Source organism: Myotis myotis, unplaced genomic scaffold, assembly GCF_014108235.1.
Source record: "Myotis myotis isolate mMyoMyo1 unplaced genomic scaffold, mMyoMyo1.p scaffold_m19_p_10, whole genome shotgun sequence".
NCBI classification, from domain to species: domain Eukaryota; kingdom Metazoa; phylum Chordata; class Mammalia; order Chiroptera; family Vespertilionidae; genus Myotis; species Myotis myotis.
This window is the reverse complement of record NW_023416314.1, coordinates 2535804-2549796: the sequence shown is the minus strand read 5'-3', so window position 1 is coordinate 2549796 and position 13993 is coordinate 2535804. Positions and strand designations below refer to the sequence as shown.

General features: G+C 44.2%; 1 protein-coding gene and 1 pseudogene across 5 annotated transcripts in view; one reads left to right on the top strand and one right to left on the bottom strand.

Annotated features, from left to right (window-relative positions):
* SIK3 (SIK family kinase 3) overlaps positions 1-13993 on the bottom strand; it is a 294975-nt gene that overhangs the window by 48238 nt on the left and 232744 nt on the right. For all 5 annotated transcript variants that reach the window (XM_036324229.1, XM_036324231.1, XM_036324230.1 and 2 more), the window contains 2 exons: positions 8844-8968; positions 7925-8048 (listed from right to left, as the gene is read on the bottom strand). In XM_036324229.1, coding sequence (XP_036180122.1) covers positions 7925-8048; positions 8844-8968 — 249 coding nt within the window. The remainder of the gene's footprint in view (positions 1-7924; positions 8049-8843; positions 8969-13993) is intronic.
* On the top strand, positions 87-1317 carry LOC118664275 (annotated as a pseudogene).

Genomic DNA, 13993 nt, shown 5'->3' with positions numbered 1-13993 from the left:
TAAACTGCACTCAGCTGAGTCTACAAGACTGAGAGGAGTTGGAGTGATTTGAAGTTGACTCACTGTAAAAGTTTAGTGAAGTCAAAATGTCTCAAAAAATCTATGGTGGTTCAGTGGTGGAGATGCAAGGAGATGATGACACTAAACATTTGGAAGTTGATTAAAGAGAAACTCATTTTCCCTTATGTGGAACAGGACCTGCGCAGCTATGATTTAGGTCCTGTTTAGGTCCATAGGGAGTCGTGATGCCACCACTGACCAGGTCACCAAGGGTACCGCAGAAGCTATCAAGTATAACGTCGGTGTCAAGTGTGGCACCATCACCCCTGATGAGAAGAGGGTTGAGGAGTTGAAGTTGAAACAGATGTGGAAGTCGTCAAATGGTGCCATCCGGAATATTCTGGTGGTACTGTCTTCAAGGAAGCTATTATCTGCAAAAATATCCCCCTGGCCTGTGAGTGGATGGTAAAATCCATCATCATAGGCCGCCATGGGTATGGGGATCAGTACAGAGCAACTGATTTTGTTGCTTCTGGGCCTGCAAAAGTAGAGATAATCTACACACCAAGTGATGGACCCAAAGAAAAGACGTACCTGGTACATAACTTTGAAGAGGGTGGTGGTGTTGCCATGGGAATGTACAATCAAGATAAGTCAATCCAAGAGTTCGCACACAGTTCTTTCCAGATGGCTCTAAGAGTTGGCCTTTGTAGCCGAGCACCAAAAACACTATTCTGAAGAAATATGATGGGTGTTTTAAAGACATCTTGCAGGAGATCTATGACAAGCAGCACAAATCCCAGTTTGAGGCCCAGAAGATCTGGTCTGAGCATAAGCTCATCGATGACATGGTGGCCCAAGCCATGAAGTCAGAGGGAGGCTCCATCTGGGCCTATACAAACTACAATGGCGCCACACAGTCTGATTCCATGGCCCAAGGTTATGGCTCTCTTGGCATGATGACCAGTGTGCTGATTTGTTCAGATGGCAAGATGGTAGAAGCAGAGGCTGCCCATGGGACATGTAACGCATGTACCAGGAGGGACAGGAGACATCTACCGATCCCATTGCTCCCATTTTTGCCTGAACCAGAGGGTTAGCCCACAGAGCTAAGCTTGATAACAACAAAGAGCTCAGCTGCTTTGCAAAGGCTTTGGGAGATGTCTGTATTGAGACCATCGAGGCCAGCTTCACGACCAAGGACTTGGCTGCTTGCATTGAAGGCTTACCCAACGTTCTGACTACTTGAATACGTTTCAATTCGTGGACAAACTCAGAGAAAACTTGAAGATAAAACCAGCGCAGGCCAAACTTTAAGGTCGCCCCTTGGCTTAAGAGGACATGTGTGTTTTGGTAACTAGGTTCATTGGTTTACATTTTTCTGTTTAACACTCAAGGGAAGGGCAAAATCAATTTTCTTTTTAGTAGTCAGAGATTATCTTTTCTATAAGTTTACAGCCTTTTTCTTATACATACAGTTATGCCACTCCAAGAATGTGGCTGGGACTTTTTAACTTTAAATTATATTTTCTACTAGTAGCTTAGGAATTACTTTAGTGCTGATTTTTACCCTGTCACTTTTGCTCATGTTCCAATATAAATGACCAAAATGAAGAGTGCTTGAATGGTAAACTACAGCCACAGTTTTGGGCCCTAAAATTGTGTAAAGTAGAAATTCACTTCCTTCCCTACTCTTCGTGGCCTGGGCTCTGGGTGCTGTTGGTGTAACAGGTGTCCCATCATGTGAGGTCCAGCTGCACCTTAAACTTGCACAAGGATTGAAACGAAGAGCATGGGTGCAACTAAAACATGTTAAAGACACAGCAGTCCCTTGTGTCAAGAGCTCTAATGGAAGGTTTCGAAACATTAAATGTGTCTGAGGCCACTGGAGAGCTTGCGATCCAGGAATACTCCCTGGGGCTTGTCCTGGGCTTGTCTCCTCCTCTGGGCCTGTGGGCCTGTGTATTATGCTGCCCCAAACACACATTTCATTCAAGTGCAATAACACGAGCTGCACCTTTTTTGGATTTCTGGCCTGTTTTATTTCCTTTATATAAATGTGATTTTTCAGAAGTTAATTTTAAACACTATTCTAGACTGTTCTTCATCTGCACTATTACTTTTAAGTAAAATTGAGTGCTAATGACTGAAAAGGGAAAAAAAAGGGAATAATCCAGCTGTAGATGGACAAAATGTCTATTCCAAGACTCTTTTGATAATTGGGATAACTTGGCAGATATGCATTTATTGAGAATTAAATTATAATCAAAGACAGATAGTTTCTGAAGCCAGACTGCCAGAATTCAAATCTCAGCTCTGCCACTGACTAGCTGTGTGATTCTGGGTATATTATTTAACTTATCATGCCTCAATTTTCTTGTCTATCAGATGACAAGAGTAGCCTACCTCATAGGGTTGTTTTGGATATTAAACAAGTTATGCAACAGTTCTGTACAAAGTGTTCAATGAATGTGAGCTATTGCCCAAATCTCTGGAGTCCTTCCACTCAGAACTTTTTCCTTTTCTCTATTTTCCTCCATAAGCTAGGAGACACTTTTCTTAAAAAGGTAATAATAAATAGGGCAGTACCCATATTTACCCACTGGTCTTCTATTACATAAGGTAAAATCATGGAGCTGGTCAGGGGAGGCCTGCTTACCTCTGACCTACATAGATCCAGCCTCTTTGCTGACATTGTTTGTGATTTCTGCATTCGCTGACATGAAAGCACCACATAGGTTCTCTCCTGCAGCACAGTATGCCTCAGAAAGCAATGAGGAAATGCTTTGAGGACTCTGAGCCCCTTAGTAGATGGAGACTGGTGGGTGAGCTGCTTTAATCTCCTGTCCCATTCCCTCTAAACAAAACGCTTTTAGCCAGGCAAGATGCTTCAAGGTTCTCAATGAGTAAGCCAATCGGGGCCCATTTGTCCGAGTTGAAGCAGAAGCTTTTGGCAGGAGCTGCAAAGCACAGTCTCCATCAGAAGCATCTCTAAGTCTGGGCCTTCCACTCCCAGTGATAAGGTGCTGTGCAGCACTACAATTCATTAAGTCACAATGAAGTCTAGTCAATAAGGACTCAAAATATTGTCCCGTGAGAGATCTCTATGTGCTCACTGTCATTGCAGTTTTTTCACTGTAAATTAATTTTCCTTCGGTTAAATAAATGACTGATCTTAATACATTTGCTAGCAGTATGAATGGTGAATAAGAGAAAGTGGGTTTTAAGAAGTAGGCCTCTGTTGGTTTTTAAAAATATATTAGGAGTGAATGAGTCTGGTGCTCAAAAAATGTAAGTTGTTTGCTTCCCTCAGTTGGAGGGGACAGAGAAAGCATCTGCTACCATGTGGCCAGGCCACCTCTCATCTTCAGCAACAGCCCAAGCAACAGCAAGTTTCAGCTTTTAATCCTTCTATCATTTAGGCTCAGTGTTGTGCCTGAATACTTTCTGGGATGCTCTGAGAAATTTAATCCAAAAATTCTGGTCAAGTAAAATACATTTATAGTAGATCAAAAAGAAAGTCTATGGTAGATCAAAACCTTTTTAAAACTAGAAGTCACTTGACCTGGTCATTTACATACCACCTACACAACAAATGCACATAAAACCAATTAATAATTCAGATAATCACCTAACTCTTTGATAATAATAAACCACTGGGGTCTGGTGTAAAAGTCTATAGGTAATTCATGATGATGCAGTTTGTCATTAAAAAAATATTTACTTGAATGTTTATACCATACCAGGCACCGCTGGGTTTTATGGAAGACTAGAGGCCCAGAGCATAATTAAATCGTGAGCATGTAGGGTCCCCTAGACCTAGCCTGCCATCAGGGCCATGTCCACCACCCCACGATGCCTCGCACGCTCTGTGGATACTGCTGGCGCCCCGCCCCGCAACGCCTCGCACACTCCGCAGACGCTGCTGGTGCCCTGCCCCACCTGTCGCGACAACCGCTGCTCATTTGGTCGTGATGCCCTAACGGCCAAGGCCTTTTATGATATAGACGATGATGAGTGAAACACAGTTCTGCTGTAAAGGAATGGCATTCTAGGGAGAAAGGAGGAAGGCATATACTTAATTATAAAACTAGGTAGTTTAAAGTCAATTCCACCTAGAGTAAGTCCTCTTGAAATTTATAGCATCATCATTCCAATGCATGTCCTTGGCATATGTCAGGATGCCCACGAAGGGAATCTTGTATCCAACAATGAAGAGTCAGGCACAAAATGCCCACTAAGTGTGAGGGTACTTCATTCCACACATCACTGACAATAAAGAGACGCTTAGAATTCCTGAACTATGTCCATTTGTACTGTGTGGCCTCCTGCACAGCTGTAGAGACTCTGGAATTCAACTCACTAGAAGAAGCTAGACTCTGGGGCCTTCCCCACGCTGCCTCCCAAATGCTAACTTAGAAAATGATACCAGCTCTGCTGGAGTTTCTATATTCTTTTGGCAGAAAAATAGGTCAACTCAGCTCAAGTCTGTGACAACAGCCTAAGAGAGAAAACAGTCTTGTTCTTTGGGACATTCTTCCATTACACGACCTCATATAGTACAGGGACAGTGGGCCTAAAGGCTCTCCACCCAAAGAATGACCTCGAGGTCTAGTGAGGTGCAACTGGGCCCCAAAACTACAAGTGTTTGCAGAAAAGGGCTGAAAGGAAAGACTCGGTTTCCTTCATCTGAACCTGAAACTTTATGTATAGGATGTCAAAGCTAAGAAAAGACTAAACAACCTTATGAATCCATTTTCTCCCAGGCCTTATCCCTGAGACAGCATTCTCTGGTGGGCCTTTGGGATTGAGGCAAGGCTGAGCACTGGGATATCCTTGAGGGCAGGAGAGATCAGACTGGTAACATAGCTACCATCATCTACTCACTTCCTAGACTGGGTTGTTCCTCATTTTCTGTACTTAATTTTACAATTTTACAAAAATTTTTACTCCTACTTAAGGAATTATTTGTCTGGGATTAAAAAATGACCACATCTATAATAATAAATGGGTAATATGCTAATTAGACTGGACATCCTTCCGGACGACCTTTCAGACGAAGCTGGGGCTGCAAGGGAAGCCCGGGTTCCAGGTGCCAGAGGGAAGCCCGCGCCGGCAGCCAGGGGAAGGAAGGCCTACTCTTGCACAAATTTTGTGCATCAGGCCTCGAGTTTAGGATAATTAAGTTGGTGTTCTCTGAGTTTTTAAACTTTCATTACCTTGGATCATATTACAAATATTCTTTCTAAGTAGTTAAATGCAACAGAGTTTATTTCTAAGCATTAACAGCCGATGTGGTTGCCAGCATGGTTAGCTATTCGGCCAGCACTCACATCCTGAAGCCAGCTCTAGTGAGGCTCGCGTAAACACCTGCCATGGTGCCAAGGTGGGGGAAGCAGGGGCCACGCTGCTCACAGGGGTCCCTGAGGACGCTGGGAAGCAGAGGAGGGCTGTCCTTCCTACTGCACTGTGGTGGGCATCCATGGAAATGAGTGCTGACTTAACCATTTATTACTTGTGGCTCTAGCAAGTAAACTGATTTCTTTAAACTTCAGCTTCTTAAACTTCATTGGCAAAATGACAAAAGAATAAGTGTCAATGCCAATTCCATAGTACAGTTATAATAGTTCAAATTAGATCAAGTATAGGAAATACTGTGTAAATTCGAAAGCCATACAGAAATGTTAATATTATTATTTTAAATACTAGTGTACACTCTGGAGGGGTTTTGGTAGTTAGCATTTTAACAAACCTATTCATTTAACACATATTTTGTCCTAAGCCCTGGGTATACAGCACTGAACAAAACCAAAGTCATATTACCGTCAGGAAATCCATAATGCCAGACGGTGGGAAGTGCTATGAAAAAATAAAGTCGAGTGATGGGAAAGGGTGATGGGGTAGCCAGGAAAGGCCTCTGTAAGGGGACACCTAACCAGAAACCTCAGGTGAGGTGAGGGGCCAGCCGTGCAGATATTTGAGAGAACAGGAGTGTGTGTGCTGGGCAGGGAGGCCTGTGTGGGTGGAGCTCCGAAACCAAGGTGAAGAGCAGCAGGAAATGAATTGAAGGGTTAGGGGGGGTAAAGGGGGATCACAGTTGTGCCTTGTAGGCCATAATGACGACGACTATTTGAATTTTATTCTAAGTGTAAATGAAAGCCACTGGAGTGGATTCCATTTACTATCTACTTACCACTTACTGAGTCCTACCCCATGCCAGACACTGGACTAGGCTCTAGACAACTGTGAAAAACCACATTTCAGCTTTACTTTCTCTAAGCTCACAGTCTAGAGAAAATAAGGAAGATATATAATGAAAGAAGTAATACAATAAAAAGTTTGCTAAGCCCCATGATAAAAGTCCAGAGACACAAAGAATGGTAGAAATTATCTAGATTATTTCTATCACATCTAATTATTTTTTTTAATATATATTTTATTGATATTTTACAGAGAGGAAGGGAGAGGGATAGAGAGCTAGAAACATCAATGAGAGAGAAACATCGATCAGCTGCCTCCTGCACACCCCCCACTGGGGATGTGCCCGCAACCAAGGTACATGCCCTTGACCAGAATGGAACCTGGGGCCCTTCAGTCTGCAGGCCAACGCTCTATCTACTGAGGCCAAACCGGTCAGGGCTGTCACATCTAATTCTTATTCTAGAATACAGGAGTGGATGGTGGAGGAAGAAGCATTCTAGGCAGAGGAAATTATTCCAGGGAACCAGAGGAAATTAGGGTGACTAGACGGGAATGGGAGTTAGACTAAAGAGATAGATAGGAGCCAGATCGTAAAGGCATTTCTCTGCCACTGTTTTTTAAGCAGCAGTCCTGAGGTCAACTTAGTTCAGTGATAATCAGCATTTCTAATGGAACGGAATAAAATATATACTGTATACAGTAAAGACAAACTTTGCTTTGTAAAAAAACTTGTGTTCAATTGTGGACGTGTGTGTATGGGAGGGGTCTTAGGTCAGAGTATAAAATATATTTTTCACTATGGTTGTGATAAAAATGTTTGAAAGTTAGTGCTCTAGGCACTGTAAGGAGGAAACTTCACCTAAAGGCAATGGCAAACCACTACCAAAGCGAAGCTGGAAAGTGACATGATCAGCTCTGTGTGTGGCTTTATTATACATGCGCTACGAAGATCACTAGGCAGCACTGTGGACATCAGATGAGAGAGGGACAAAGCTGGAGCCATGAATCCATGTACTGGCAACAACTGAATAATACGCAGCAGTAAAAAAGAAGGGTCTCTTACCCTTTGAGACAGCACGGAGGGGCCTGGAGAGTATCATGCTAAGCGAAATAAGTCAGTCAGAGAAAGGTAAGTATCACATGATCTCACTCATATGTGGAATCTAATTAGCAAAACAAACTGATGAATGGAGGAGATCTAGAGACATGGAGGCATGGAAGAGTGTGGAACATCAGAGGGAAGGCAGGGGAGGGAGGGTGGGTGAGAGGTAATCAACCAAAAGACCTTGTATTAATATATACATAACCCATGGACATAGACAGCGGGGTGGTGAAGGCCTGGGGCAGGGGGTGGGGCTGCCTGCAGGAGGTCAATGGGGAAGAAAGGGGGACATATGTAATACTTTAACAACAAAAATTTTAAAAAATAAATTAATTAAAGAATAAAAATAAATAAAGCCCAGAAGACTTAGCAATCTGCCACATAACACTAGTTGCTATACCCAGAGCCCAGAGCCAAACTCAGACAAACTTAGCAGGGCTCTCCGATGCTGAAGCCTGCACACGGTTTCTACTCAACCTTCCTTCCCGAGGGACCAATTCAGCAAGGTGGAGATAAGAAAGGTTGTTAAATGGCCCTTTATGCTCCATCACTCAGTTCCTAGGGTAACATGTCTAACTTTCCATGACACCAGTCATAGCTGTGTGCTGACAACGCCCTTACCTGTGGACATAAAAAATGGGATGCGGAACTTCCCACTCAGCACTCGGGCCCGCAGATTCTGCAGTGTGCTCCCATCAAACGGCAGGGCGCCACACACCAGCACATAGAGGACGACTCCAAGGCTCTGCGTTGCAAACAGAGAGGGCATGCAATTAATCGCATCAGAGGAAACAAAGAGGCCGTTATAGTACTTGTCTGAAGAGTAATGTGAGTCACGCACAAGATAATGGAACACACTTCTTCCTTTTCTTATTTATGAGAAATAATATGGGGCACTGTCAAGGCCAATCATCTTTAGAATTGTTAACATTCTTCTTTGCTTCCAGACTGTTAGTTTGGGGTAATATATCTAGAACCGCTCTCAGTATTCATCCTCTAGGAAGACAGCCAGTGGCAACAACAGAAAGAGTCTGTTCTTGACAAGGGCACCCACCCAATTGCCCTTGGTTTTTTCTTTATGCACAGGCAAAGGGGGAGTTTGAAATCTGTGGCTCAATCCCTAATACAACGGCTGGGGAAAAGATTGCATAAAGAAATGGGAATTCAGCCCTGGCTGGTTTGGCTCAGTGGATAGAGCACCGGCCTGCGGACTAAACGGTCCTGGGTTCGATTCTGGTCAAGGGTGCATACCCAGATTGCGGGCTTGATTCCCAGTAGTGGGGTGCAGGAGGCAGCCAATCAATGATTCTCTCATCATTGATATTTCTATCTCCCTTTCCCTCTCCCTTCTTTCCTGAAATCAATAAAATTATATTTAAAAAAAATAAAAAATTCTGGAAAAAAAAAAGAACTTGGAATTCAAAGAGAGGTGAGCAAGATCTGAATTCATATGCAACATTTTGTGTCGCCCAGGATGAATACAGTTGTCATCAGTCAAGGGTAATTAATGTTATGGGCATAAGAGAAGGCAGGCACATACCCAGATGTCCACTTTGGGCCCATCGTACTCCTTTCCTTCAAAGAGTTCAGGTGCAGCATAAGGAGGACTGCCACACCAGGTCTTCAGCAGCTGCCCAGGAGTGAAAAGATTACTGAAGCCAAAATCTAGAAAGGCAAAATGAACATAACTCATGTTATCTTAACCTCGCAAACACTAGTTTCTAGTCACTGGAATAAAGGTTCTGAGTCCTTAAGTTTGAATATTCAGGTGAAAAGAAAATGTTCAGAAATTATATAACCAGCCGGTTAATCTTAAAATAACAGAGCTATAGATGAGCTGGAATGCAAAAGTTATCTGGGTAACTAACAGCATCATTGGTTTATGTCAGAAAAATAAGCACCGTTCCCTTAGAAAACCTAGGCTGAGTGAGGCTAGTGTACTTGTTCCTCTAAGGATGAAAATGAAATTGGATAATGATCAATGTTAAGACCACATCAGAACCATAAATACATATAAGCCTACTCAACTGGACCCAAAATGTCCTATTACTTTTACTTCCCACGTCAAGCACATTTATGACACTGACTTTAAAAATCAGACAAAGTGACTTTATTATTATTAAGGCTGCTTATTAAAAATAAAGAATATGCAACTTGTTTATAAACTAGAGGCCCGGTGCACAAAATTCGTGCATGGGTAGGGTCCCTAGGCCTGGCCAGTGATCAGGGCTGATTGGGGCCTTTCGGCTGCCAGCGGGGGCCTTCCTTCCCCGGCTGCTGGCTGCGGGCTCGGGCCTTACTTTGTTCCACACCAACCCCTGGTGGTCAGCACACGTCATAGCGAGTGATAGAACTCCCGGTCTCCCGGTCAAACTCCTGAGGGGACACTTTGCATATTAGCCTTTTAAATATATAGACAGAACAAAAAATGGTTACATTTTAGCTTCAACTTCCCTCCTTCTTTTCTCCACCTCCCACTGTTTAAAGAGAGAGGAGAGCCTAGACAGTTTAGCTCATTGGATAGAGCATAGGCCTATGTACTGAAGTGCCCCAGGTTTGATTCCGGTCAAGGGCACATGCCTGGGTTGTGGGCTTGATCCCTAGTAGGGGGCATTAAGGAGGCAGCCAATCAGTGATTCTCTCTCATCATTGATGTTTCTATCTCTCTCTCCCTCTCCTTTCTTCTCTGAAATCAATTTAAAAAAATTTTTTTTAAAAAGAAGAGAGTAGATGTGAGATAGAAAGAGTGAGGTTTGGGAACTAATACTAAGAAAATAAGCAAGGATGACAGGCCAAAGCATAGAGAGTCACTGACTTTTAAGTAATAGTAATAGTACATATTACTATTTATATGAACAACTCCTATGTGTACCACACTGGGACTCCCTCCGTCCCAGACCTCCCGCTGTGGTCACAGCATCTGAAGGTCCTCCCTTCCTAGTTTTACTCTCACTAACAACCCCATCTGCTTTGCTGTTTGGTTTTCTTCTTTCTCCCGCCTACAGAAGGTGAGCTCTAGCTCAAGAGGCAGGAGCTGACTCTGTGTCCCGGCTCCACATTTGTTCTCAGGGTTAACTCTTCTGGTACCATAGTTCCTATTCTCATTTGTTCGGTAATAATTCTCCATATTTGTATCTCTGACTCAAGTTGCAACTCTTAAGTTCTTGACGTGAACTTCTAATCCTTGCCTGGAAAGAAACACCTCAAACTCATCCAACTCACATTTTCCAAAATCAAGCCTGCTCTTCCGGTGATGTCCCCATGGTCACCGATGGCATTCCTAGCCCAATTACCTTGCGCACAAGTCACCTTTCTTTCCCTCCTCACGGCCTAGTTTAAACGGGTAAAACTCAACTGCTCCTACCCTGTAAGCGTGCCCTGAGTCCATCTCCTCCTTTCTCCTTACATCCCCATCATCTCAGCTCATGCTCTTATCGTCTCTGACATAGCCTGATGCTATTGCTTATTACCTGTACCTATTATTTCTCTCTAAGCCATCCATTCATTGCACAATGAATGTTTCACAAATCATATTGTTACCTTCTTGCTCAAAAACATTTGGTGGCTCTGTTCTGCTTACAGAATAATCTAAACCTCTCAGTACTGTCATTTAAGATCCTTCACCACCCAGTTCCACCTTACCTTTCCCACATATCCCTGGTCATTCTAGCATTAATAGCCTACTCACATCCTGTGTTTGTGTGCCTTATTTCTGCTATTTGCTTTCTGGGCCTTGCCTTTTTCATTCCTTTCCACATTTGAAATATCACTCTGTTTCAAGGCCCAATCAAGTATTACTTCCTGTATGAAGCCTTAACTGACGTCCACCACAAATACCATGCCAATGGCTTCCTCCTCTGTGCCTCCACGTCCTTTGTTTATACCTCCACATCCCACTTAATTATGTGTTTATTCCTTTGAAGAGTCAGTAAGTGGCAGGGATATATTCTGATTTATCCTAACCTCCACAGTGTTTTCATACACAGCAGGGACTCAAGAAAGGGCCGCTAAACTGAACTGTAATAAAGTCACTGGGCCAATCCTCTCATCACCTCCTCATACTGACAATGGCAGCTGGCCAGCTAGAAGCCTCTACCTCCTCACCATCCCTCCTAAGGTTCTAAAATTAACTGAATGATACAAGGGGGTAGAGGTGAGGGCCATTATTAGAATCCCATTCTAGTTACTTCTTTGATAAATCAAATGCTCTCAGTCCTCAATAGAAAATAAATGTCTCTTAGGTTAAAAGGAAGCCAAGCAATGCATTAAAACCAGCTGACTTTAAATTTTCCTAATAAGCAACTTAAAATATATAGGAAATTTCTCACTTGAATCACAAATGCTCTATGTATAGATAATAATCTTTCTACCCTTTCTCGCTGCTGGGCAGGGGAGGCACAAAGTTAATGGCATGAGCTTGTTTATTGTATCTACTAAACAGGAAATCTTTACAAAGGAGATGATATCAAAGGGAAATATCTTCAGCTATGGCCACAGGCTGATTGTCATTTGGTGTTTATATGAGAAATGGGTGTGCAAGAATGAATTATATGATTAGGCCCTGACAATTAGGCCACATCTGGGGAAGCACCTGCTTCCACAGCATGTCATAGACAACAGCTGGCTTCCACAGCTAGACCCAATGACCAACAGCAAGGCTTCAATTTCCATAAGATTTGTCCGCAAAACCCCACCCCTTTGCTCTTATTTCCTACTAGAGGCCTGGTGCACAAAATTCGTGCACAGGTAGGGTCCCTAGGCCTGGCTGGTGATCAGGGCCAATCAGTGCCTCCCTTCCCCAGCTGCTAGCTGGAGCCTTCCTTTATTCCACGCTGCCCCTTAGTGATCAGTGCTCGTCATAGCAAGCGATAGAACTCCCAGTCTCCTGGTCGAATTCCCACAGGGACACTTTACATATTAGCCTTTTATATATATAGATTATATATATATATATATATATATATATATATATATATATATATATAGATTGCATACCAAGCAAAAATCTTCTAGTCCTGTACAGGGGTCTCCTACAATTCTTTCAAGTATTGTTCTTACTCCTTAGAGCGTATTATGCTAAGTGAAACAGTCAGAGAAAAACAGATATCATATATTTCAATTACATGTGAAATTTAAAGAATAAATAAATGAACAAAACAGAAACAGACTCATAGACTCAAAAACAGACTGACAGCTGCCAGAGGGGAGGGCGTTTAGGGGGCTGATTGAAAAAAGTAAAGGGATTGATAAGTACAGATTGGTAGTTACAATATAGTCATGAGGATGTGAAGTACAGCACAGGGAATATTGCCAAGTGGGACTTGAAACATTGAGGGGATCACTTGGTGAAGTATATGATTGTCTAACCACTATTCTGTACACTTGAAACTAATACAAAATAATATTGAATGTAAACTGTACTTAAAAATAAAATAAAATACCCTGGTGGGTAGCTCAGTTGGTTGACATGTCCTCCCAATACGCCAAGGTATAGTCAGGGCACATACAAGAATAAACCAACGAATGCATAAATGGGTAGAACAACAAATTGAGTTTCTCTCCCTTCCTCCCTTGCTCCTACCTTCTCTTCCGCCTTCCCTTTCTCTTTTCAAAATAAGTAAAAATTAAAAAACAAAAAATAGTCACAAGGATGTAGGTATAGGATAGGGAATATAGTCAATTATATTGTATCTAGTGGCCTGGTGCACGAAATTCATGCGGGGGGGGGGGGGGTGGTCCTTCAGCCTGGCCTGCATCCTCTCCAATCTGGGACCCCTCGGGGGATGTCCAACTGCTGGTTTAGGCCCAATCACATAGGGGCAGTTGGACATCCCTCTCGCAATCCGGGACTGCTGGCTCCTAACTGTTTACCTGCCTGCCTGCCTGATCACCCTTAACCACTCTGCCTGCCGGTATGATCGCCCCCAACTTCCTCCCCTTCCAGCATGATTGCCCCCAACGCTCCCCCCCCCCTTGCTGGCCTGTTCACCCCCAACCCCCCCCCCCCCCGCCGGCCTGCTCACCCTCAACTTCCCCCCCGCCAGCCTGCTCACTCCCAACTGCCCCCCATGCTGGCCTGCTTGCCCCAAACTGCCCCCCTGCCATCCTGCTCGCCCCCAACTGCCACCCCCTGCAGGCCTGATTGCCCCCAACTGCCCTCCTCCACCAGTCTGATCGCCCCTAACTGCCTCTGCCTCGACACCACCACCATGGCTTTGTCCGGAAGGTCTCCCAGTCTAATTAGCATATTACCCTTTTATTAGTATAGACTAGAGGCCCGGTGCACAAAAATTTGTGCACCCAGGGGGAAGGGGGGGTCCCTCAGCCCGGCCTGCGCCCTCTCGCAGTCTGGGACCCCTCGGGAGATAATGCCCTGCTGGCTTAGGCCTGCTCCCAGGTGGCAGAGGGCAGGCCCAATCCCTAGGTGCAGCCCCTGGTCAGGCTCAGAGCAGGGCCGATTGGGGAGTTGGGGCGCCTTCCCCTGTCATGCACAGAGCAGGGCGGATTGGGAAGGTGTGATGCCACCCTCAGTCACGCTCAGAATAGGGCCAATTGGGGGGTTGGGGCACCGCCCCCTGTCACACTGAATGCAGGGTCAATGGGGAGGTTGCGGCGCCACCCCGTCACGCACAGAGCAGGGCCCATCAGGGGGGTTGGGGCTCCGTACCCTGTCACGCACAGAGCAGGGTC